Raw genomic sequence first — 27040 nt, 5'->3', positions numbered from 1 at the left:
TTACTCTGCAATTCACATTTAAGTGCTTGGCAGAGGGTTCATCGAACCACAATCATACTATCTCTCTACCATTCCACTCCCGATAAGCGCGCGGGAAAAACGATCACCTAAACCCTTCTGTTCGAGCTCTGATTCCTCTTATTTTATTTTGATGATCATTCCTACCTATGTAGGTTGGGCTCAACAAAATACACTCCCGGAATTGGAAAAAAGAACACATTGACACCGGTGTGTCAAACCCACCATACTTGCTCCGGACACTGCAAGAGGTCTGTACAAGCAATGATCACATGCACGGCACAGCGGACACACCAGGAACCGCGGTGTTGGCCGTCGAATGGCGCTAGCTGCGCACCATTTGTGCACCGCCGCCGTCAGTGTCAACCAGTTTGCCGTGGCATACGGAACTCCATCGCAGTCTTTAACACTGGTAGCATGCCGCGACAGCGTGGACGTGAACCGTATGTGCAGTTGACGGACTTTGAGCGAGGGCGTATAGTGGGCATGCGGGAGGCCGGGTGGACGTACCGCCGAATTGCTCAACACCTGGGGCGTGAGGTCTCCACAGTACATCGATGTTGTCGCAGTTCCGTAGGGGACCGCACCGCCACTTCCCAGCAAATTAGGGACACTGTTGCTCCTGGGGTATCGGCGAGGACCATTCGCAACCGTCTCCATGGAGCTGGGCTACGGTCCCGCACACCGTTAGGCCGTCTTCCGCTCACGCCCCAACATCGTGCAGCCCGCCTCCAGTGGTGTCGCGACAGGCGTGAATGGAGGGACGAATGGAGACGTGTCGTCTTCAGCGATGAGAGTCGCTTCTGCCTTGGTGCCAATGATGGTCGTATGCGTGTTTGGCGCCGTGCAGGTGAGCGCCACAATCAGGACTGCATACGACCGAGGCACACAGGGCCAACACCCGGCATCATGGTGTGGGGAGCGATCTCCTACACTGGCCGTACACCTCTGGTGATCGTCGAGGGGACACTGAATAGTGCACGGTAAATCCAAACCGTCATCAAACCCATTGTTCTACCATTCCTAGACCGGCAAGGGAACTTGCTGTTCCAACAGGACACTGCACGTCCGCATGTATCCCGTGCCACCCAACGTGCTCTAGAAGGTGTAAGTCAACTACCCTGGCCAGTAAGATCTCCGGATCTGTCCCCCATTGAGCATGTTTGGGACTGGATGAAGCGTCGTCTCACGCGGTCTGCACGTCCAGCACGAACGCTGGTCCAACTGAGGCGCCTGGTGGAAATGGCATGGCAAGCCGTTCCACAGGACTACATACAGCATCTCTACGATCGTCTCCATGGGAGAATAGCAGCCTGCAATTCTCGAAAGGTGGATATACACTGTACTAGTGCCGACATTGTGCATGCTCTGTTGCCAGTGTCTATGTTCCTGTGGTTCTGTCAGTGTGATCATGTGATATATCTGACCCCAGGAATGTGTCAATAAAGTTTCCCCTTCCTGGGACAATGAATTCACGGTGTTCTTATTTCAATTTCCAGGAGTGTATTTTCGCATTCGGAAGAGAAAGTTGGGGACTGAAATTTCGTAAATAGGTCTCGCCGCGACGAAAAACATCTTTGCTTTAATGACTTCCTTCCCAACTCACGTAATATATCTGCCACTGTCTCTCCCCTATTACGTGATAATACGAAACGAGGTGCCATTTTTTGCAACCTTTCGACATCCTCCGTCAATCCCACCTGGTAAGGATCCCACACCTCGCAGCAATATTCTAACAGAGGACGAACTAGTGTAGTGTAAGCTGTCTCTTTAGTGGACTTGTTGCATCTTCTAAGTGTCCTGCCAATGAAACGCAACCTTTGGCTCGCCTTCCCCACAATATTATATATGTGGCCTTTCCAACTGAAGTTGTTCGTAATTTTAACACCCAGATACTTAGTTGAATTGACAGCCTTGAGAATTGTACTATTTATCGAGTAATCGAATTCCAACGGATTTCTTTTGGAACTCATGTGGATCACCTCACACTTTTCGTTATTTAGCGTCAACTGCCACCTGCCACACCACACAGCAATCTTTTCTAAATCGCTTTGCAACTGATACTGGCCTTCGGATGACCTTTCTAGATGGTAAATTACAGCATCATCTGCGAACAACCTAAGAGAACTGCTCAGATTGTCACCCAGGTCATTTATATAGACCAGGAACAGCAGAGGTCCCAGGACGCTTCCCTGGGGAACACCTGATATCACTTCAGTTTTACTCGATGATTTGCCGTCTATTACTACGGACTGCGACCTTCCTGACAGGAAATCACGAATCCAGTCGCACAACTGAGACGATACCCCATAGGCCCGCAGCTTGATTAGAAGTCGCTTGTGAGGAACTGTGTCAAAAGCTTTCCGGAAATCTAGAAATACGTAATCAACTTGAGATCTCCTGTCGATAGCGGCCATTACTTCGTGCGAATAAAGAGCTAGTTGCGTTGCACAAGAACGATGTTTTCTGAAACCATGCTGATTACGTATCAATAGATCGTTCCCTTCGAGGGTCAATGATATAGGCCTGTAGTTCGATGGATTACTACAGATTTTCCAATCTGTAGGTAAAGATCTATCGGTGAGTGCTGATGCTCTGACAGACGTCCACAGGCATTCCGGCTGTAGAAAATCGTTGGCATCTGGATCTTTCTGAGCTGTGGGGGGACTGGTGCCAGGGCTATCTTTGGTTAGGCACTATCGATTCCCTCTGGCAGAAGTTTATCTTTGAAGCCCGTTCCATCTCAGGAGGATAGTGGGCAGAACGGAGTGGAAAGGGAAACGTTGGGCACGGCACGCGGAAGTGTGCGTATTAGCGAGACGTTGGAGAGACGACAGCGAGCGCGGTGTGCCTGAGTACTGGAGGCAGTTAGCGCTTGGTCGTACTGGGGTCAGGAACAGCGGGCCGGCGCTGTGGCTTCTTGGCAACCTCGTGAAGCTATGCATGTGCTCGCGTCCGTGAAGGAACACGCTGTTACTATCGGACTAAGCAACGTCTGGTGTCTTCGCCACATCGATGCAGCAGCTGGCATCAAGTTAAGTAATTCAAGTCCTACCAACGATTAGTGAAATATAATGACGATTGCTCTTGAGACAGCAAAGTGCTGCAAAGACTGTGTTGTGATATTTCTTATTGTGTGCTTCGCTCCTTAATAGTATTGTCCTTACTTCAGCTGGCAAGTGTCTAAACCGTTATGTGTGCACAGCCTTACCGAACGATCATTGTTCCGTGTCTAAAGATTGCCGTGTGGTACCTTACAGGCCCACATAAGGTGCTCCATGTGATGCTTGGGTTTTAATGAGCCAGTTCCGTTTGCATCATTCGTGTACGTGGTTCTGCTTAAAGGAATGAAATCAGTTTTATTATTGTCAATTGTATCGAAGTACTTTTCTGTTTAAGTTTGAGTATTAAGGTGAAGGAAGGGTTGTTGTCGCTTCTGATTTATGTTTCAGAGATCGGAAGCAGTGGGCCACCGAAGTGCAGAGCCTCCCCATTTAAATTACTATCGGGCATAATGGCGGTGGACTTCGCCTGAGCTCGCGTGTGCTGTTGGGTTCCGATTTCGGTGTTATGAACGGGGTGGAAGTACAAACGGAGCCCACATCTTAATTCGAAGATAAGTACTCAGTCGCCTCCACCGTCCGTGGCCAAGTCGCGGGCTCACGATCTCGGGCCTCAGTTATTGTACAAGCTTCAGCTTTATAAAACTTGTGGTGGCTCTGCGAGGTTGCCCGGATTAAATGTTTTAAATATTTGTCTTAAGAATTTTGAGGGATTTCTAGAAGGATGTGTCTTAATTGAAACCGTTTTCTAAAATTGCGGTGCAATTTAGCCTTAGTGGGGTATGTCAATTTGGATGGGGAAATAACTGGGTTATTGTTGATCAAACTGTCTGTAACCTTGTAAAGTTGTTTGGTAATATCTCGCCCCGGAGGGGCGGTTTTCAATCTATGTGGAAATAATAATTGATTTCCTGGTTATTTGATGTAAAGTTTATTTTAAATGATTTACTTGGCCCGAGTGGCGGTTTTTTAAATGTTTGCAAAGACATTGATTCGCTTGTGGTTTCATATAACAAACAGCTTGTCAAATTTGCCTGATAGGCGTTTCTTAAAGAAATTATTATCTGAATTATGATTGTAATTCTCTTAATGATTTATCTATGATGTAAATAAATATGTTGAAATGAAATGGTCACTGTATGGGTCAAGCCCTTCCACTCCCTGTACATTAAAGGTTAAGAAAATTGCAGTTCCAAATAGAAATAAAGTACCACTTCCAATGATGGGACCACAGCACTGACCCCAGACAACGTCTGAGCCCCCAGATTCCTTGTCGGGCACTGATATACCATACTGCACCTGCGTGCAACGCGCGGTCAGCATGGCTAGTGTTTGCTAATAGACGACTGTGAACTTAATGATCAATCCACAGGACTCCACAACCGCACAACCGCCCGTCTATCCTGCGCTACGCTTCTGGCAGGCAGCTACAAATTTGGAGTCAGCAAGGGGTCTTCTGTTACCCTGGCATCTAAAAATTTAGTGCCAGAATAAACTTTAGTTCAACACGCTGGACGCCAGAGTTGCTGATTCCAGCTGTCGTTACCACTAGGGAGCCGTACCTGTATACCAGCAGCCATCTACACCTGTCACTTTGTGGTGCTTTCAGTAACCAGTTTTTGTTGGCCTCTATCTTTTATTTTGGGGGGCTAAGTTGAGTAGGAAGAATCTGCATATGAAATTGAAAGTGACATTTTATAGGCAACAAGATCATCTACATCTACCTTTATACTGCGCAAGCCACCCAACGGTGTGTGGCGGAGGGCACTTCACGTGCCACTGTCATTACCTCCCTTTCCTGTTCCAGGTGCATATGGTTCGTGGGAACAACGACTGCCCGGAAAGCCTCCGTGGGCGCTCGAATCTCTCTAATTTTACATTCGTGACCTCCTCGGGAGATATAAGTAGGGGGAAGCAATATATTCGTTACATCATCCAGAAACGAACCCTCTCGAAACCTGGTGGTGGTGGTGGTGGTGGTTAGTGTTTAACGTCCCGTCGACAACGAGGTCATTAGAGACGGAGCGCAAGCTCGGGTTAGGGAAGGATTGGGAAGGAAATCTGCCGTGCCCTTTCAGAGGAACCATCCCGGCATTTGCCTGAAGCGATTTAGGGAAATCACGGAAAACCTAAATCAGGATGGCCGGAGACGGGATTGAACCGTCGTTCTCCCGAATGGGAGTCCAGTGTGCTAACCACTGCGACAGCAAGCTACACCGCGATGCAGAGCGCCTCTCTTGCAGAGTCTGCCACTTGAGTTTGTTAAACATCTCCGTAACGCTATCACGCTTACCATATAACCCTGTGACGAAACACGCCGCTCTTCTTTGGATCTTCTCTATCTCCCCCGTCAACCCGACCTGGTATGGATCCCACACTTATGAGCAATACTCAAGTATAGGTTCGAACGAGTGTTTTGTAAGCCATCTCCTTTGTTGATGGACTACATTTTCTAAGGACTCTCCCAATGAATCTCAACCTGGTGCCCACCTTACCAACAATTAATTTTATATGATCATTCCACTTCAAATCATTCCGCACGCATACTCACAGATATTTTACAGAAGTAACTGCTACCAGTGTTTGTTCCGCTATTATATAACCATACAATATAGGATCCTTCTTTCTATGTATTCGCAATACATTACATTAGTCTATGTTAAGGGTCAGTTGCCACTCCCTGCACCAAGTGCCTATCCGCTGCAGATCTTCCTGCATTTCACTGCAATTTTCTAATGCTGCAAGTTTTTTGTATACTACAGCATCATCCGCGAAAAGCCGCATAGAACTTCCGACACTATCTGCCTGCAGGCCTTTCACAGTTTTGGGTAACTATAGATGACGGTACTTATGGCTGACTAATTTATCAGGACAAAAATTACTGTGTGCTATGGCAGTGCCAATAACGCGTGAAACTTGTAGAAGTCATGGTCGTGAAGCCCGGCAGTGCAGTGAGTCATGTTGGGCTATGATACGTAAGATTAATACAGTTGGTTTTGCTTATTCATATTGTGTCGCGACATTAGGTTTCAACTTGTTGTGTACTATACGGGGTGTTCAAAAAGTCTCTCCGCAGTGCCGTATGATTGTTCGCCTGACTGTGTTACTTCCCTTCAGGTGGACTCTCCCAACATTCCACTGTTTCGTTTATCTCAGCCAGCGGCAGTAGTATCGTTGAGGTGTGTCGCTACGTGTTGATGTGAACGTTTAAGTTTAGTTCCTTTGTTTGGTTTTTGTCACTGTTAAAATGCTAACCATTGAAGAACGTGTGTTTTTAGTCGAACAAGTGTTCAAAGCTGGCGGTAAATACACAGTTTCAGTTAGTCAAACATTTAATTCAGTTTTCCCGGAGAGAACACTACCACATCGCGGTACTGTACGAAATTTGATTAACAAATTTCGAAGTACGGGTTCAGTGACAGATGAACCGAGAAGTGGTCGTCTACCGTTTTGCCTGAGGATAAACTTCTCGATATTTCCCATAAAATGTCCGTGAAAAAATTAGAACTTTTCCCGTACAAAGTGACATTCATGCAAGAACTGAAAGATACTGATCATGGCAAGAGACTACTTTGTTGTCAATGGTTCAAAAATTTCATTCAACAAAATGAAAGGGATATCTTTAATGATACGTTTTTCACGGATGAGGCGTGGTTTTATTTATCCGGGTACATGAACTCGCAAAATTCTCGTATGTACTGCAAATCCATTATGTATTAATGAGGAACCACTTCATTATGTGAAAACAGAAGTTTGAATTCCAATTTATAGACGTAGGATTGTGGGTCCCATATTTTTCAGCGAAACAATAAACGCACAACGATGCTGCAGTGATATTCTGTATACATTCATAGGAGAACTTGGTTTAAGTGAAATACTGAACGGTTATTTTCAGCAGATGGTGCAAGCGCGCACACAGATCGCGTTTCAGTGTCACTGCTTGCTGATGTTTTTGGTGATCGCATAATTTCACAGGGACTTTGGCCTCCACGATCGCCTGACCAAACACCACCGGACTTTTTCTTCTGGGGTGCAGCGAAAGCAACTGTCTATAAAAACTGTCCAAAATCCATCGATGAATTGAAAACTGCAATATCCACTTTCACTGCTTCCGTTGCAGAAGAAATGTTACATCTTGTGTTTGGAAACATATAACGGCGTGTGACGAGGGCCTCCCGTCGGGTAGACCGTTCGCCTGGTGCAAGTCTTTCGATTTGACGCCACTTTGCGACTTGCGTGTCGATGGGGATGAAATGATGATGATTAGGACAACACAGCATCCAGTCCCTGGGCGGAGAAAATCTCCCACCCAGCCGGGAATCGAACCCGGGCCCTTGGGATTGACAGTCCGTCGCGCTGACCACTCAGCTACCGGGGCGGACTTTGGAAACATGCTTAGACGAATTGAATTGTATATTCAACAACAGGGGGGACACTTTCAATATTTAATGTGAAAAAATGTTATTAAAAATGAATATTTAGTAAATTAATAACTTGTATTTCACAGAGTTTCATTTCGGTATATTCACTGCGGCATACGGCACGCGCAGCTAACAATCATACAGCACTGCAGAGAGACCTTTTGAACACCCCGCACATCGAAATGGAAGTCACAAAACGACCAGAAACGCATTAATAACTTTGAGTCAAACCGTTGAAGTTTTGAAACTCACTGTAGTCTCATTATTCGAGGATAAAACAGAACGATGACAGGCTGGCGAAGAAATGCGGAGACAACTAGTAACACTACGTGTCATGCCTGGGTTGATGTAATCACGAGGACGTGTACCAAGACCGTAGAACACTGAGTGTGGCGAGGGCCTCCCGTCGGATAGACCTTTCGCCGGCTGCAAGTCTTTCGATTTGACACCACTTCGGCGATTTCCGCGTCTATGTGGATGAAATGATGATGAATAAGACAACACAACACCCAGTCCCTGAGCGGAGAAAATCTCCGATCCAACCAGGAATCGTACCCGGACCCTCGGGATAGACATTCTGTCGCACTGACCACTCAGCTATCGGGGGCGGACGGAACACTGAGGTGACAAAATTCATTGGATACCGATATGCACCTATATATAGATGGCAGTAATATCACGTACACAAGGCATAAAAGAGCAGTGTTTTGGCGGCGCTGTCGTTTGTGCTAATGTGGCTCACGTGAAAAGGTTTCCAAATTGATAATGGCCACAAGACGGGAATTAACTGACTTTGAATGAGGAATGGTACTTGGAGGTACAAGCCCGGGACATTCAATTTCGAAAGTCATCTAGGAATTCAATATTTAGAGAGTGCCGACAAAACGAAATTTCAGGCATTGCCTCTCATCACTGACGACGCAGTTTCTGACGGCCTTCACTTAACGACCGAGAGCAGCGGCGTTTACTTAGGGTCGTCAGTGCTAACAGACAAGCAACATTGCGTGAGATAAACACAGAAATCATTGTGGGACGAGCGATGAACGTATCCATTAGGGAAGTGCGGCGAAATCTGGCGCTAATGGGTTACGGCAGCAGACAACCGATGCGAGTACCTTTGCTAACAGCATGACATCGCGTGCAGCTCCTCTTCTGGACTCGTGAGCACATCGGCTGGACGCTAGACGACTGGACAAACGTGCCCTGGTAAGATGAGTCCCGATTGCAGCTGGCAAGAGCTGCTGATAGGGTTCGAGTGCGGTGCAGACCCCACGAAGTCATGGACGCAGGCTGCTTACAAGCCACAGTGCAAGCTGGTGGTGGCTCCACAATGGTGTGGGCTGTGTTTACATGGAATGGTCCTCTGCTCCAAGTGAACAGATCATTGACCGCAAATGGCTATGTTCGGCTACTTGGAGAGCATTTCAATCCGTTCATCGACTTCATGTTCCCAAACAACGATGGAATTTTTATGGATGACAATGCTCCATCTTACCAGGCCACAACTGACCGCAATTGGTTTGAAGTACATTCTGCGCAATTCGAGCGAATGATTGGGCCACCCAGAACGCCCGACCATCCATCGAATATTTAAGAGGTCATTTCGTGCACAAAAAATCCTGTACCGGCAACGCCTTCGCTGTCATGGACGGGCATAGAGGGAGCGTCGCTCATCATATCTGTTGGGAGCTTCCAACGACTTGTTGACTCGGTGCCACGTCGAGTTGCTGCACTACACCGGGCAAAAAGAGATCGGACATAATACTAGGAGATATTCCATAATTTTTGTCACTTCAGTGTAAACGTACCTATCCCATTCGTGGATCCTATGGCAACTAGTCTCATTACACCTTTTTCTGAGAAAGCATCCGAGGATGTATCAGCCTTTCTGGATGATGTGAAGAAGCAGCTCCGTTAGGGAATTGGTCCAATGCGACCTGTCGCTCTACAGTTAAGTCACAGTTAACGGATGATGCTTAGACGTATGCCGTATGGTGTGAAATCCTAAGGAAAAGACGAACCTGCTGGCCGTAGGGCTTACCCAACGCTACCACAAGCAAAATATTTCCAGATTTTTCAGGAAAAAGCTCGCCGGGTTAACACGGAACAAAATGAGTCAGTAGAGACATCCTCTGACAGAATTCGTAAATTAAACTCGCAAACTTAGGAACTGACGCACAATGCAGAGGTGGATATAGGAAGAAGGGCCGATGATTAAATATCGATGAAGCGATACATTTTCCAAAAATATCGATATATTTCATCGATATTTTCATCTTTGTATAGACATACAGATATCAGAATGGCAGTATCAAGTGTCGATATTTTTATTTTATATTACATTTTTTTTTCAAAAGCTTTGGTAAATATTTTAATTTCAATTTGTGAAGCAGTCTTAGTACTTTTCGAGCTTTCATCACATCCAATGTTTCTGTTTGGCTGTGTGAAGCAAGTATATGTGGCACAAAAGAAGAAGTCCGATTATTACACCGTGTGTGTGTGTGTGGGGAGGGGGGGGGGGGGGGGGGGGGGAAGAGTGAATGGAGTAGCTCCGAAGTGAAACAATAGCGCTGTTCTATTTTTTCACATGGGCAGTATTCGAAAACGATTACTCAAAATGATGAACAAAAATCTGAATGAGAAGTTGGTCTTTGTGGAGGGCTGAGTCGTGTCAGGGGAAATGCTGACGTAATCGGCGCTCGGTGCCACCAACAGAAACTGCAACGTTTACCTTCACCACGCAGTTTTGACACTGCAATCATTTATTAGTCACAGAGAATAACACTAAATATGTAAAAGACGTTCAGATCTTGCACTCAGAGAGAAAAGACTTTAAGTTTAACATCTTGGAAGAACTAGAAATTTTTAAACACCTATCTCTAAAAGACGGTCTCATTCTTAACGTACAGCTGCAATTACGCAACAAAAACTTTTTTCAAGGTATAGAGTCGCTAATTAAAATTGTCTGAATGACGAAACTTTCCTCTATGTAGTCTCCTAAACATCGTTTTCCCTTCCAATCTTATGTTTTATCCGTATGTTGCCTGAACTGTATTTTTTGCAAGAAAAATAAATTGTTACGTTACGTTGCAACTTTCATACACCAATGCCTGTTTGTTACCAGTGGTGTTTCAAATTGTCCTTGCAATGCCTCATTTGCTCTTAAACTGTCTGTATTTCGGTTACTTCCTGCTAGATGGCGCGAATCTGTTTTCGACTCTACCTCGTGGCTGCCTCGGCGTGTTAGCCGTTTAGTTCGACGGTAGCGGCCGTATCTACATGACTACTCTGCAATTCACATTTAAGTGCTTGGCAGAGGGTTCATAGAACCACAATCATACTATCTCTCTACTATTCCACTCCCGAACAGCGAGCGGGAAAAACGAACACCTAAACCTTTCTGTTCGAGCTCTGATTTCTGTTATTTTATTTTGATGATCATTCCTACCTATGTAGGTTGGGCTCAGCAAAATATTTTCGCATTCGGAAGAGAAAGTTGGTGACTGAAATTTCGTAAAAAGGTCTCGCCGCGACGAAAAACGTCTATGCTGTAATGACTTCCATCCCAACTCATGTATCATATCTGCCACACTCTCTCCCCTATAACGTGACAATACAAAACGAGCTGCCCTTTTTTGCACCCTTTCGATGTCCTCCGTCAATCCCACCTGGTAAGGATCCCACACCGCGCAGCAATATTCTAACAGAGGACGAACGAGTGTAGTGTAAGCTGTCTCTTTAGTGGACTTGTTGCATCCTCTAAGTGTCCTGCCAATGAAACGCAACCTTTGGCTCGCCTTCCCGACAATATTATCTATGTGGTCCTTCCAACTGAAGTTGTTCGTAATTTTAACACCCAAGTACTTAGTGGAATTGACAGCCTTGAGAATTGTACTATTTATCGAGTAATCGAATTCCAACGGATTTCTTTTGGAACTCATGTGGATCATCTCACACTTTTCGTTATTTAGCGTCAACTGCCACCTGACACACTATACAGCAATCTTTTCTAAATCGCTTTGCAACTGATACTGGTCTTCGGATGACCTTTCTAGACGGTAAATTACAGCATCATCTGCGAACAGTCTAAGAGAACTGTTCAGATTGTCACCCAGGTCATTTATATAGATCAGGAACAGTAGAGGTCCCAGGACGCTTCCCTGGGGAACACCTGATATCACTTCAGTTTTACTCGATAATTTGCCGTCTATTACTACGAACTGCGACCTTCCTGACAGGAAATCACGAATCCAGTCGTACAACTGAGATGATACCCCATAGCTCCGCAGCTTGATTAGAAGTCGCTTATGAGGAACGGTGTCAAAAGCTTTCCGGAAATCCAGAAATACGGAATCAACTTGAGATCCCCTGTCGATAGCGGCCATTACTTCGTGCGAATAAAGAGCTAGCTGCGTTGCACAAGAGCGATGTTTTCTGAAGCCATGCTGATTACGTGTCAATAGATCGTTCATTATGCCGCTCTTTGTTCTAAGTGACCTTGCGGTTGTCATTATATGCCATGGAGTATTTTATCGGTTGACAATTATGTTATACCTTTACAGTTTAGTTTTTATTCTTATGACATTTCTGTCTGATGAGAGCACTTTTGCTCCGACGTTTTAAACCATGGTGTGACTATATGTAAGTTCATTCTGTTTGTAAGTAATAGTATTAAGTGTATATTATTTCAGTCCATGTCATTTTATTTTTAGATATTCCATGTAGCTTTATTGTGCTGATCAAGATTTCCCTAGTGAATTCGAAAACGTGGTCAACTGACAAAATTTTGTGCAACAGAAGTGGCTGTATATACGTCCGTAATTAAAATAGCGTACGGTTTCTGGATCAGAGCCATTAAAATGTTTAATACTTTAAACAATATAAAATGATGTTTAGTTCTTGTTGCAGAACATTTTCTCTCGATTCTCGTCGTCAAATGAAAATTACAGAAATTACGAAGCAGTACTGTAACAGTTGCCACAGTACAAACGTTATCCAAAATCAGAAAATTAGTGTACTACAACAAGTGCAGATGTGATATTTATGTTGACGATATCTTGTTAAAATTTCTTGTGCATGAAATATATGTCCAAGGTTTTGTTCACTAAATTCTGTTTATAGTAAAATTAAGACTCTGAAGAGCAACTGCATTTATTTTCTTCGCTTCCACCAAAAAGAAAAAAACTCCAGTATTGCACAAAACAGTAAGTCTGCACTCATGAATTACGACTCTGGCCTACTTCTGGAAGTACGTCTTCTGTTACATCTGGAGCCTCGCAAAAGTTCTCCTGCTCACTCCGCTAAAAATGGGCTGCCGCTGCAACAAATTATACAGTAGTAGTTCTGTGAAGTCTGGATGACACTAGACGAGGTACTGGCAGAAGTAGGGCTGTGCTTGGGTAACTCAGCCTGTAGCGCACTTGCCTCTGGAGGCAAAGCTGCCAGGTTTGAGTCCGGCCTACTATGCATTTTTGATTTGCAAAAGTGTGATTCATTCTGGAAATGGATGTAATGTGTTTCTGAACTATGCAGGTAATACATTATCTTGTTTTGTGAATCAGGAACGTGTACTGAACGTTTACCTGTTCGTTTTTATTCCATCTGGAATTTATGGAATAGGACTGTTGCGTGCTTTTTAATTGAAAAAAAAGCACAGTAGATACGCAGTGACAATTACTGAACTATATGAAGAAAAACGTATATTAGTCACAAACTACGGCGTGCACACACTTTATTGAACATGGAAACGTTACGTTATGACATGTTCGATATGCCTGCCATCATTGGCAATGACGTGGCGCAGACGAAAAGCGACCTCTTGAATGGCTCTTTTAAGCTCAGCAGTGGTTTTGTGGTTATTGCTGTACACCTTGTATTTAATATCGCCCTACAAAAAGGAGTCGCATGTGTCCAGATCCGGAGAATACTGTGGCCAATCGAAGCCCACGCTTGTGGCTTCTGGGTACGCCAGAGCCAGAATGCGGTCTCCAAAGTTTCCTCCAGGACATCAAAAACTCTCCTGCTTCGTTGGGGTCGAGCTCCGTCTTGCATGAACCACATCTTGTCGAAATCAAGGTCTCTTCGGATAATGGAGATGAAATCATCTTCCAAAACCTTCATGTGACGTTCGGTAGTCACCGTGCCATCAAGGAACATCGCACCGATTATTCCGTGGCTGGACAATGCACACCACACAGTCGCCCATTGAGGGTGAGGAGACTTCTCGGTCGCGAAATGAGGATTCTCAGTCCCCCAAATACGCCAATTTTTCTTATTGAAGAACCCCTACAAATGAAAGTGGGCTTCGTCGCTAAACCAAATCACGCATGTGCTTACCAATTCCCATCATGCTCCGCGGCCAACCGTGCAATTAGAACGTAGTAACACAGACCGTTCAGAAGTTATGACCATCTTATTTCGTATAGTAACTGTAAATTATCCAGAGTTTTTGTCTTCCGAACATTGGTGGCTTTGCGTTCACAGAACTACAAATTCATGAAACTAAAATCTCGCAAACAAGAAAATTCATCACACAAGAGTGCTTAAAAGTAGACATGATAGCTAGACGCATTGTTCCAATAATGAAAACTTCACACTCACCGGGAAATGTTTGCAAAGTTCGCCCCAGAAGTTGTTTATTGCAGCTAACTGATCGCCCAGTTTCTGAAAATAGATCGAAGGTCAAACCACTCTTATAGAATGATAAGCAAAAGCTGTACATGGTTTCAAAACAACTTGCTCTGGAGAACGGTAATTTTGTAGCACATGCCAAAGACGTTTGCTGATAACGTTCATGTAATTACTCAATTATGCGACCATGGTAATCAGTATATGATTGTATAGTCACACGAATGTAATCAGCGCACGTCTTTAGCATATGCTAAAAAAAAAGAAGAGAAACAAGACATACAAAACCAATTAGAATGGAAATGGTAAGGATAAAGAACTACTATACATATTTATAATAGCAAGTGTATATCAAGAAATGTTTAAGTAAGGTATTACAACATGCAATTAATCCCACTAGCTCTTAATTATGAATTAGAAAAGCTACAAATATTAGTTAGAAGAATGACGAGGAAAATTTTAGCCTAACAAGAAGCACAGATGCATGGAAATTATAAGAAGCAATAACGAAATTCATCAGGATAGAGCAGAACTTACAAAGACAATAAGGGAAAGAACCCTGGTATTTTTTGGAGTTTGTACAGGATAAATAACAGTAGGCTGACAAGACAAATCTTCAAGTATTCACGGACCGAGCGAGGTGGCGCAGTTTCAGCGCACTGGACCCGCAACCAGGAGATCGACGGTTCGAATACCGCTCCAGCCAAGCAGATTGACGTTTTCCATGACTCCCTTAAATCATTTCAGGCAAACGTCGTGATCGTTCCTTTCAAAGGACAGGGTCGATATTCTTCCCCGCCCTTGGAACGTTCCGAGCAAGAACTTCATCTCTAATGACCTCGATGTCGATGGGATATTAAACATTAATCTTCCATCTTTTTTCAGGGAAAAGGAAGTAACATCAAAGATTTACAAATACACACCACCAAAGCATAAGAAGCAGCAGAAAAATGTTTTCAGAGGGAAAGTCTTAAATTTTGAAGGATTGCCTGGCAGGATACGTATAGGAAGACATAAGAAATGGTTTGAAGAAAGAAAAAAAGGAAATGGGGAAAAGATAATGACTACTGGAGGAAAAGAAAGAACAGCAGATGACAGGAAATTACTATTGTCTCATGACACCTAATTAGCGAAATGGGGGGAAAGCAAATTGCGCAACAGAAAAGATTGTATGCTGACTACAATGTGGAAGGAAATCAATACTACAAGAAGGAACCCCATGGTGTAGTGAGAGAACTACAGAAACTGTCAAGAAGAAGAAGAATAACGCATGGAGCGAGTGGTACAAAACCAGAACTGGACAAAACAGAGACAAATGGAAACGGCTAAGTAGAGCAACAAGGGAAAACGATAGAACTGGGTAAGATGTCTTGGGAAAAATTCACAAAAGAAATAGAAGACAATCTTAAGGATGATAAGAAGATATACTGCATATTAGGTAGCACAACGAAGCCAAACAGAAAATACTTCAGAAGTCATCAACAAAGAAGGAAACCCCGTATGGGAGGAAGAGGAAGCTTTGAAAGTGTGGACTGAATATTTCCAAAAATTATATGAAGGACAGTATGGAACAAATATACTTCATAAGACAGAGGGAGACGAAAGGAATGTAACCATCATAGAAGAAACAGAAAGAGAAGATTTGGACGCAGAGAAAATAGTATTAGAAATGAAAAATTGCAAAGCTACTGGAGTAGATGATATTACAGTGGAAATGATCAAAGCCTCAAGACCTGTCGGAATTCAGTGGCTGTATAGAATGAGGATAGTATGGACATATGGAAGGATTCCCCATGGCTGTACAATGGCAACTATTGCACCTACTTCTAAGATGGGTAACAAGGCGATCTGTGAGAATTACAGAGGGTTGCACTACTGTGTCACTGTATGAAGGTTTGTGACAAGATAATTTTACAGAAAATGAGGGATAAGATAGAACCACAATTTAAACAAGAATAACAACAAGGATTTCGACCTAGAAGATCAACTGTAGATGCCATATATGCAGCCAGATAGGTTGCAGAAAAGAAATGGGAATGTAGGACTTAGTAGTTTCATTCACAGATATAAAAAAGTTTTATGATACTCTTAGAATAGAAGGTCTGAGTAGACTGGAACTGTCAAATGGAATGCAACTGAGAATCACAAACATGCACAAAAAATGGCTTAGTTATGTTATAATAGACGGTAGTTAAAAAATTAATTATAGCGAACAGGGTGGTTCGGCAAGGAAGTATGCTCTCACCAATGGTTTTTAATGTAGCCATGGGCAACATCATAAGGAAAGTTCATATCATATGCATATGATGTGATGATGTGGGAAGAAAATGAGCAGATATTGGAAGAAGAACTAAAAGCAGCCGGCCTCTGTGGCCGAGCGGTTCTAGGCGCTTCAGTCTGGAACTGCGCTGCTGCTACAGATGCAGGTTCGAATCCTGCCTCGAGCATAGATGTATGTGATGTCCTTAGGTTGCTTACGTTTAAATAGTTCTAAGTCTAGGGGACTGGTGACCTCAGATGTTAAATCACATAGTGCTTAGAGCCATTTAAACCTTTTTTTTTTAACTAAACGCATGACAGAGAGTAATTGAAGAGGCAGGCATGGAAGTAAGGTTAACAATAAGTGAAGTAATAAAGATAGACAGGAAAACTGAGGGAAGGAAGGATGTAGCTTGCAATGGAAAAATTATTATGAAAATATATGCTTTCGAGTATCTAGGAAATAAATTAAACAAGAAAGAATACATCGAGGATTAAATTTCGGAGAGAACAGAAAATTATTCGAAATTTTATTATTGTGTATTGGATATAATCATAAATTGGCAAGCACCTGCCAAGGCAAAGATCATGATTTACAGGTCATATTATTTGCCGGTTTTGAGCTATGGATCAGAATGTTGGACTTGGACAAAGAAAGATCTGAGGTGAATGCAAGTGACAGAGATGTACTTCCCACCAGAGATCCTGGGTAATACGAGGAGGGACAGGATGAGGAATGAAATAGTACGAAACACCCTACAGATGAAGCCGCTAAGAGGAACCATGCGGAGTAGTAGGGTTAAATAGTGTGGTCACATAAAAAGAATGGGACCAGAAAGACTTTGGAGAAGAGCCCTAAAATGGACAGAAACTGGACGTAGACCAAATGGAAGACTGCGAACAAGATGAAGAGACCAGGTGAAGGATGATGTGAACCATGGAGGACTGCAATGGGAGGAGATGATAGACTCTGGCAGATAAGGGAAGCATGCAAGAGGAGAAGAAGAAGAAGGATACAAATTGGGTAATTAATACGTACCTTTTCAGAAAATGCCTTTCCAATGTGCTAAGTAGACAATATGTACAACAAGAATCTGCTGTAAATGGTCATGTGCTTGATACTAGCCCAGCAATAAAACAAAAAGTACACCTCATCTATGCACCGTCTGTCCAAAAAGTCCAGATATTGATTTTTTCACTGTTGTAGAGGAGACATCAGCGCAGTGACTATGGTGGCAGTTGGAACTAACAACTGTAAACAACAGACATACGTATTCGACCATTCAGTTGCGTGAAGGCAGTGTTAAGTAGTGGGCGTGCGGCCGTAGTGTGCCAGTGATGCTGTGTTATACATCCCCATGGAGCAAGGAACGGAACATCCCTAAGTACAGAATAGAAGACATTCTCATTCTCCATAACGTTTTGAAGAAGAGAATAGTGTGTGAAAAACTAACCCCGCACACCTCGACTCCCTTTCAGAAACAGCGACGCGTGGGCGCCAACCACGACTTAACTGAACTGCAAAACGCCAACATTTTTTTTTCCTTGGAAAAAGTCATCACAGGTGAAGAGACTTGTTGTTGTCATGTTACTAATGTGGACCTACTACATAACGACATAGTATGGAAATTCATATGAAGGCTCAATGCTTTGATGACAAAACTGACATTTGAATCAATGTGGCGTGCGAGTCAGACGACTTCTGACGTTTTGCATGGTTGTGTCAACGTTCTGTGTGTTCTACTAAAGTGTGAGGGAATTACTTACAACACGTGAAGCATTAAAACCTCCGTCTTAGGTTTTCTCTATTTTTCACTGAATCTGTCTCATAACGTTTCTTTCCCTTTATTGAGCTTCGATTCCCCCCGACGGGGGCGGGCTGGCAGCAGCTTAGTATGCCGCTCTTCAGCCTACTGAATTTTTAAAACATAAGAAGAAGATAATAAACAATAAAAGCAGACGATAAAAACGGCGACTTAAATTGTAAAATGGCGGAAAATTGTGGAAGTTGAAACATAAAACAATACCCAGGAAGCAGACAGGTAAAATAGTGGACGGACAATTAAAAAAACACGTCGACAGTCTGGTTTCTGTTCGCGAGAGATATAAAAATCACACCCAGCGACAGTATGATTTCCGTTCGCAACACTTCGGAAAAGATGCACAACACTTAACACTCACTTGAAACACTGCACTTAGAAGTTGGCAGGAAGATGACAGGGCCAGTGGGGGAGGGGGGACGTGGAGAAGATGAGGGGAAGAGAAGGGGGAGGAGTGGAAAAACGAAGTGGGGAAGGAGGGGGGAGGACTCTTAAGCGGGCACGGCAGATGCGAGAGGGAGTGGGGAAAGGCAGAGGAGGGGACTGCAAAAGGACTCGGGGGAGAGAAGGGCGGCAGAGAGAGGGCAGGTGGGGAAAACACAGGATGGAAGCGGGAGGGGGAAGGAAGCCTGGGAAAAGGACAGAGGAAGGGGGGGGGGGGGATCTCGTAACTCTTTGGACTGACGGATTACGTTCAGTAATATGATATATTTCAACTAGCGTGTTGTATTAAAAAGGCCCAGCAGTAGGCATTTATTAGCTGAATTCGCTCTCTTTGTACTCAAGAAGTCCAGCTTGATAAAACTGTCAAAAGGAACTCATGTGGTGCACTGTAGCGCTTTAATGCGTTGTGTCTTGCGACGGGACAGCAGTCCCACTTACCCCGTCGAATGTGATGGCTGGTACACCTTCCATCTCAGGGCCTAGGGCCTCTGTCAAGTCACCATTGGACTTCAATAATTCAGTCCCCTCTCTTCCCCTCGAACACCTCAGTATCGGCTTCCAGGGAATACCCGTCAATTGGGCGCACTGGAACCAATGAAAAACGAAGGGTTTGTAGATATTGGATATTTAATAATGGCAGAATAAGAACTATGTGCTGAAATAAACATAAAGGACAAAAGAAAAAAAAGTGACCAGTGAAAGCTTGAATTTGTCACAGCATCTACAGAAAGGATTCAAAATCTTCATCTAAATATTTACTCCGCAACACACAACGAGGCGTGATTTGACGTAATCACTTTTAATCCCTTTTGCGGATAGCGCGCGTCAGCAACGACGATCAGCAGATACACAGGATGGTTATGAAAAATGCAATGTGTGTACTGCGTTGTGGGCCGGGTGTCCCCCATTCAGGCAAGTTCGGCCGCCAATGGCAAGTACTTATCACATTCGACGCCACATTGGGTGACTTGCACTTCAGAGATCGGGATGAAATGATGATGAGCACAACACAACACCCAGTCCCCGAGCGGCAAAAATCTCCTGCCACAGCCGGGAATTGATCTCGGGCCCCATGGCGTAGCATTCCGCCACGCTGACCACTTTTTTTTCTTTCGTTGTGTTTGGTCGTTGCGGACGTCACATGACATCCGTTAGAGTTCGTTTGTTGATCCTTACACTCAGTTTTTTTTTTTTATTACAGAGGTCAACCGGCTCTCAGACTGAACACACTGAGCTACCATGCCAGCTACTCAGCTAATGGTGGCAGATAGGATGGTTATAATTAACCCTTTCAGATCCTCTGACTACAATTGTGTACATTAAATTTTATTGTGGCCTGGCTGCAGCAGAAGTATTTTTTAGCAATGGTAACCTGAAGCATACATTTTCGAGTATTCAATCTTTCCATCGTGTGCAAGTGCTGCCAACTGATGGGCTTCACCGAGAAAATATCAGGAAGACAATGTAGCAACTGATGAACAACATTATACAATGTTGTGTTTGGTTCGATATATTGGCACGTATATTCGAATTTGTTATTTTGCATGATAATTATTAAATGAACGTTTGACTATTTATTATTTCGTAATCAGTCATTTTGGTCAATATAGTGAAGTCGAATATACGAAATATGTTTTGAAAATGGGTACAGAGTTTTGTATAAAACTTGCATATAAAATCTTTAAAAAATCATCTAATAGCATTACCACACAAATAAAAATTGTCCATCCTCCAGAAAAAAGTCAGGTCTGAAAGGCTTAAAGTTTCACCACTTGAGCCAGTGTAAACGGAAAACTATGCTCATGTTTAGAAAAAAACAGAACACTTTGAACGACTATAGATAGAACACTCACATTTGCAGGACATGTACATTAGTATGTTCTACAGAAATGATTAGCATTTCACTCACCTCGGTGAAACATGTGTCCTGTTGGCTAATAGGCACAGGGCTCGCCATAGCCCCCGATGACTTGTTCCATGAGTGATGGCATCGATGAACCCATATAAGGCGCAAATGGAGTCCTGTAGTATAGCCATCCATGCTGAATTATCACCTGATTCCAAAGTTCATCTGTGGTGGTTGGCATTGGGTCACAATGGGTCTGTGTTTCACCATATCGCACACGTTTCCGATTGGCGACAAGTCTGGTGATTTGGCGGGCCAGAGATAAAGGCTGATGGCTTGTGACCCCAAGAAGGCACGTGTTCGTGCAGCAACAGATCTTCGTGCATTGTCTTGCTGATAAATGGGGTCTGGGGTGTCGTGCAGAAGGGATATGGCTACGGGTCGCAGAATGTCATTCACGTAGGTTACTCTGGTCACAGTGCCCTGGACACGCACCAACTGTGGTTTTTGGTTGTATGCAGTAGCACCACACACCACAAGGCCTCCAGTTCGCGGTGTATGTCTTGTGTGAATGCAGTCACTGTGATGCCACTCCACCTCCTTGGGACAAACCAAAATGCGGCAATTATTTTCAAACAAACAGAACATGGATTCGTCCAAAAAGACTATCTCATGCCATTACTGCCCACAGTGACGTCGTACCGTACACCATTACCATCTGGCATGTTTCTGCACATTCGTTAAAGGTTGGCGGAGAAATTGACGATGTACACGCAACCCGTGCCATAATAAACGACGACGGACTGTCACCTCTGATAGTACATATGTGTTACACTGTAGCGCCAAGGAGGACGCAGATCTGTCCTGCAGTGTCATTCGGATGAGGTGTTCATCTTATCTGGGTGGTGGTCTGCGTGGTGCGACATGACCCATCTTGTCATGTTCTAAGGCCTTCCGCAAATCATTCTGCACACACCAGTTGCACTACCGAAAGACTTCGTCCCACACGAGGAGCAGTTTCCTGGATGGATGCATCACATTTTCTCATTCCAATAATGCGCCCTCTTTCAAACTCACTGATCCGACGGTACAGTACACACATACGCCTGCGAGGCATGCTGCACTGTTCAAGTCACACAGATCCATTACTTTCGGCTTACAGCGACAACGAGACCTGCACGCACGTTTTACCTATACATGGTGTTACGATGCAATGTCGATGTTGACCTTGAAACATGGGGCCAGCATGGTCCACATGCTAATCCTTTCTGCAGAGCATACTAATGTGCAAGTCCTGTGAATATAACACTGGACTCGCATTCGGGAGGACGACAGTTCAATCCCGCATCCTGCCATCCTGATTTAGGTTTTCCGTGATTTCCCTAAATCGCTCCAGGCAAATGCCGGGATGGTTCCTTTGAAAGGGCACGGCCGACTTCCTTCCCCATCCTCTCCTAATCCGATGAGACCGATGACCACGCTGTTTGGTCTCTTCCCCCTAACAACCCAACCCTGTGAATATAAAGGTCTTATCTCTAGTTGTTCAAGGTGTTGTGCTTTTTTCTGAATATGAGTGTATTTTACGTTGTGTAATTAACTTTATGTGAACGATGTTCAGACTGTGCGATGCAGGCTTTGCATTGTTAGTGTAGTTCTGAGTGCTGGATTTCAAGATGTACATCTGTTTTCGGTTCATCTAAACGATCTCCCACTTTGTGACTCACTATTATTTGTCTTCCTACTGGCTTTTAAAAACGTTGCTAAACATGGACACAGTTACTTTGTGTGCAATGAAACTGAGAAGAAGTACTGGACTCATGACTAAGTTACAAATGAACAGTCTTTATCGTATTTCGGCGTAACAAGTGCCGCCACGAAGATCAAGAACGATACGGCAGAGAAGGCTGTGAGACGACGTCAGCCAACAGCACGCTGACTAGGACGCCACCACGACGGGGGCGGCCTCTACTAGCAGAGAATAAAAGCGACGCGCCGCCTACCCTCGCCCGCACTGGAAGAGCCGCACTGCAAGAACAGTATCATTCACTTGCATCGAAATTATATTCATTGAAGGACATTGATTACTTCTATGCCACCAATTGCTTGCGACGAATCTTTGTACAAACATCACGTTAACTATTATCAATCAACATTATTGTAATAAAAACCATTAATGTGATTTGGCTGAATTGTTGTTTAGCTATCCGAGGAAGCAGCATTCTAGGCACCCTATATTACTCCAGTGGGCAGGATACCACAAGACGAAAAGAAATGGACTATCTGCTCAAAATTATCCAGACATCTATTAGCCGACTTTATGACTGCTTCGGCTCAACTGGGGAGAATTTCTGGAAGGTACTTGAATATCTGTGGCGAAATGGCGGCCCGTTATTCCTTAAGAGCCAAAACCTCAGAGGTGTTGGATACGATGGTCTGGACCGAAGTGGACGTTGTAACTTATCCAAACGGCGTTCCATTGGGGTGGGGTCGGACTCTGGGCAGGAAAATCCATTTCAGGTATGATATTATCCACAAACGATTGCCTCAACCAATGCAACTTTATGACAAGGGGTGTTGTAATGCTGGTAAAGACAATCCTCGGCCACAAACCGTTCCTGTATTGTGCGCTGTACACAATGCTGTCAAATGTATAAGCTCCCACATTTAGCGCCTCCTTAAGTGCAGTAAGGGGACCATAGTCTAGCCACGAAAAATACCCCCATACCGAAACACTGCCTTCTCAACACTTCACAGCTGACACTATACCTGATGGCAGGTGATGTTCTGCAGGAATCCGACAAAACCACATGGTGCTATCGGTTTACCACAGGGTACAGCGTGATTCATCGCTCCAAATCACTCGTTTGCAATCATCCACTGTCTTGTAGCGTCACTCTTTACACCACATCAAGCACCACATAGTGCTGACTGCAGAAATGTGCGGCTTATGAGAAGATGCTCGACCCTTTAACTGCCAGTGCACAGTCATTGTGCCATCTGGATTTCAAGCAGCAGTTTGGAACTCACAGGTGATTTCATGCGATTTCTTATGACCACCCTCTGCAGTGCTCGATGGTCCCCATCCACCACTACATGGTATCTGCCTGGGCTTGGTTTACTCGTGGTCCTTGCTTCATGTTTCCATTTCACAATGATACCACCAACAGTCGACTTAGGCAGCCTCAGAAGAGTTGAAACGTTTCTTGTGGATCTGTTAGTTAGTTAGTTGCATGTTCCATTGATCAACTGCACAGTGCAGAAGCTGTTATGATGTGAAACGTGTTAAGTGCACAAGAAATGCATATATATATATATATATATATATATATATATATATATATATATATATATATATATATATATAGGGTGTCCCAGCTATCTTGTCCACCCATAATATCTCTGAAACAATAACAGCTATTGGAAAACGACTTTCACAGGTATAATCGTAGGGCTGGGACCCATGAATGTACATATTTGGAAACATTCTAAAACGAAAGCATATTTGTTTTTTTAGAACAAACTTATGTTTTTTTTTTTAAATGGACCTCCTACATTTTTTCTTCAGCAATCCATAGCATGACAAAGTACATACACAATGGCGTTGATTGCATCGCAATATTCCCATTACATCCCGATACATTAAGACGCGCAGTTGACGCTTGAACCAACCGACATGCGCTGCTAGCGCACGTCCTGAGGCTCAGGACGCGATGTGATTGACATGCGTAATCACACTTCTATACTTATCAAGAGGTCCGAAACGAATAATACGGTCTGCTGCCATCCTGCATTAACGTCGTACATTCCAGCGGGTATTTATCCCATAGGCTAGGGGTGATGCGGTTCTGTAACATATATGTGTACCGCAACGTTAGTCACAAACTTAACTTCGCTTATCGTTAATCCGTTACTAAAAAGGTAATGCCCTTCAAAGTTAAAACTTTACTTTACTGTAGATCTAGCGCAAGTGACAGTTAATCATTCACTCGTAATAGTAAAATTCATGTTGATGGTTTTAGTGAAACGAGCAAGTGGACTAAAAGTTTTACCATTGTTTAGGTAAAAATGTTTTGATTTGGGAAGTTCAGGTAGGACATAGAACATGAATGTAAACATGTTTAACCAATTAGTTTTATTATCATATAATTATTAATGTTACGTTTATCTAATGCGTTAAATGACAAATTGTTGCAAACAAATGTTTCTTAACATCACTGGGTAAAATGGCCCTTTGTAGAAACTTCCACTGTGATACCAGCACTACATACTAAACATAGCGTTCACATCTCATGCTCAAAGTGATGCCCATTGGCTTGCATACATAGGTTCACTCTGCGGATGAAGGATGCCCTACTTCGTGCTACTGTTTCCTCTTTGATGGCTGTACAAGCATCAATAATGCGTTGCTTCATGTCCTCTGGTGTTGTTGGTTCATGTTGGTATACAGCATCCTTCACTGCTCCCCTGTGGTGTTAGGTCCGGAGATCGGGCAGGCCACCTAACTGGGCCACCTCTTCCATCCACCTACCAGGGAACTTACGGTTCAGAAGTTGTCGTGCTCGTAAGGCGTCATGTGTAGGTCATCCGTCATGCTGATACAACATGACCATTCTCCGGTTCAGAGGTACGGTGTCCAAGAGAACAGGAAGATTGTGTCGTATAAATCTGGAGTATTGTCTGCCATTTTGGATGCCATTTATAAAGAAAGGTCCGATAATGGTATCTCCAATAGTCCCACACCAAACATTAACTTTCCACGGACGTTGATGCTCTACCTGACGGAGCCATTTTGGATCCTCTGCGGACCAATAATGCATATGCCTCATATTGACAATTCCTTTGTTGGAGAATGATGCCTCGTCGGTAAAGAGAACATCTGCAAAAAAAATTGGATTAGTCAGTAGTTTTTGCTGAGCCCACCGACAAAATGTTACCCTATTGCGGGAGTCATTTCCATGAAGATCCTGGTGTAAATGAACATGGCAAGGATGAAATTTATGACGTTTAAGAATACGCTGTGCACTTGATTTCGACACACCAACTTCACGTTCAATTTGACGTGTGCTGATTTGAGGATTCTCAGCTATGGTAGCGAGCACAGCTACTTCAGCACGTTCATCTGTGCGTGTTCTAGGACGATGTCGAGGTCTTGGATTTAAGCTTCCCGCTTCACGTAGACGAGATGTGAGACGACCAAACATCCGGCGCGAAGGCGATGGCTTGCAAGGGAATCGTCTTCTGTACAGTCGTTCTGCCTGAACAGCATTTCTCCCACCTACAACAGGGTACAGTACAGATATGTACAGTAGGGTAGAAAACAGACATATTAACGTAATAATCATAACGTTCGCTAACAGTACTTCCCGTCAACGTACATTCTCCATAGATCAGCAACATTTCTACCATATCTTCATGTGTGTACATTAATTATACTGTACAGTATAAGTTCCACAACACAACGTTTATTCACAATGTGTACTACCTCCGTGCCTTCACTAGATTACTCTCATGCACGACTACACTGCCAAGCGGTGTACTGCACGCCAAAGCAACAACAAATGGGATGCTAGGAGGGTACTGGAGTACAGGAGTTTGCAATGGCCGCAAATCATAAACAAGGCGAAGTGGTAACTGTGGTAGTAGTGGGAACTACGTTGGACACTTGACTAGATAGAGCCAGGCCCTGCCCGACAGGCACAATGGGTCATATAACGCATTAGATAAACCTTATTTTGGGTGTGCAGGATAAATCAGACAACCTGACGGGTATACACCGATCGGTACTGGTTCATATTGTGTACGTAGATACGTAAAACGTGCAAGAGAGAAACCATTATGTGCTTCTGAGAGTTGATGGCAGCACACCGTATTATTCGTTTCGGACCTCTTGATAAGTATAGAGGTGTGATTACACATTTCAATCACATCGCGATTACGAGCAACATGGGGTTCACGCCTGAGCCTCTGGACGTGCGCTAGCAGCGCACGTCGGGTGTTTAAGGCGTCAACTTCGCGTCTCAATATCTCGGGATGTAATGGGAATATTGCGATGCAATCAACGCCATTGTGTGTGTGCTTTGTTATGCTATGGATTGCTGAAGAAAAAATATAGGAGGTCCATTTTAAAAATAAGTTTGTGTTAAAAAACACATATGCTTTCGTTTCAGAATGTTTCCAAATATGTACATTCATGGGCCCCAGCCCTACATTGGTACTGGTGAAAGTCGTTTTCCAATAGCTGTTATTGTTCCAGAGATATTTTGGGTGGACAAGATAGCTGGGACACCCTATATATATATATATATATATATATATATATATATATATATATATATATATATATATATATATATTACAGTTCAGTTTTAAAGATTAATATTTCTATTATTTACACCATGCTTATACTATATTAATAGATTTATTTATTCCTATTCAAGAATTCATCTATGGTGTAGAAGAAGTTGCCAAGAAGATATGATTTCAATTTATTTTTGAAGCTATTCCTGCGGTCTGCCAGACACTTTATTTCATATACTAACATGT

General features: G+C 43.7%; 1 protein-coding gene across 1 annotated transcript in view; it reads right to left on the bottom strand.

Annotated features, from left to right (window-relative positions):
- Positions 1-27040, bottom strand: part of LOC126292150 (gamma-interferon-inducible lysosomal thiol reductase-like) — a 77905-nt gene that overhangs the window by 2643 nt on the left and 48222 nt on the right. The window contains exons 4-5 of the mRNA XM_049985989.1: positions 19090-19236; positions 14102-14164 (exon numbers count right to left, since the gene is read on the bottom strand). Of these exons, the coding sequence (XP_049841946.1) occupies positions 14102-14164; positions 19090-19236 (210 nt within the window). The remainder of the gene's footprint in view (positions 1-14101; positions 14165-19089; positions 19237-27040) is intronic.

Source organism: Schistocerca gregaria, chromosome 9, assembly GCF_023897955.1.
Source record: "Schistocerca gregaria isolate iqSchGreg1 chromosome 9, iqSchGreg1.2, whole genome shotgun sequence".
Taxonomy (NCBI): Eukaryota; Metazoa; Arthropoda; class Insecta; order Orthoptera; family Acrididae; genus Schistocerca; species Schistocerca gregaria.
Note: the sequence above shows the minus strand (reverse complement) of the source record. Positions and strands in the feature narration are given on the sequence as shown.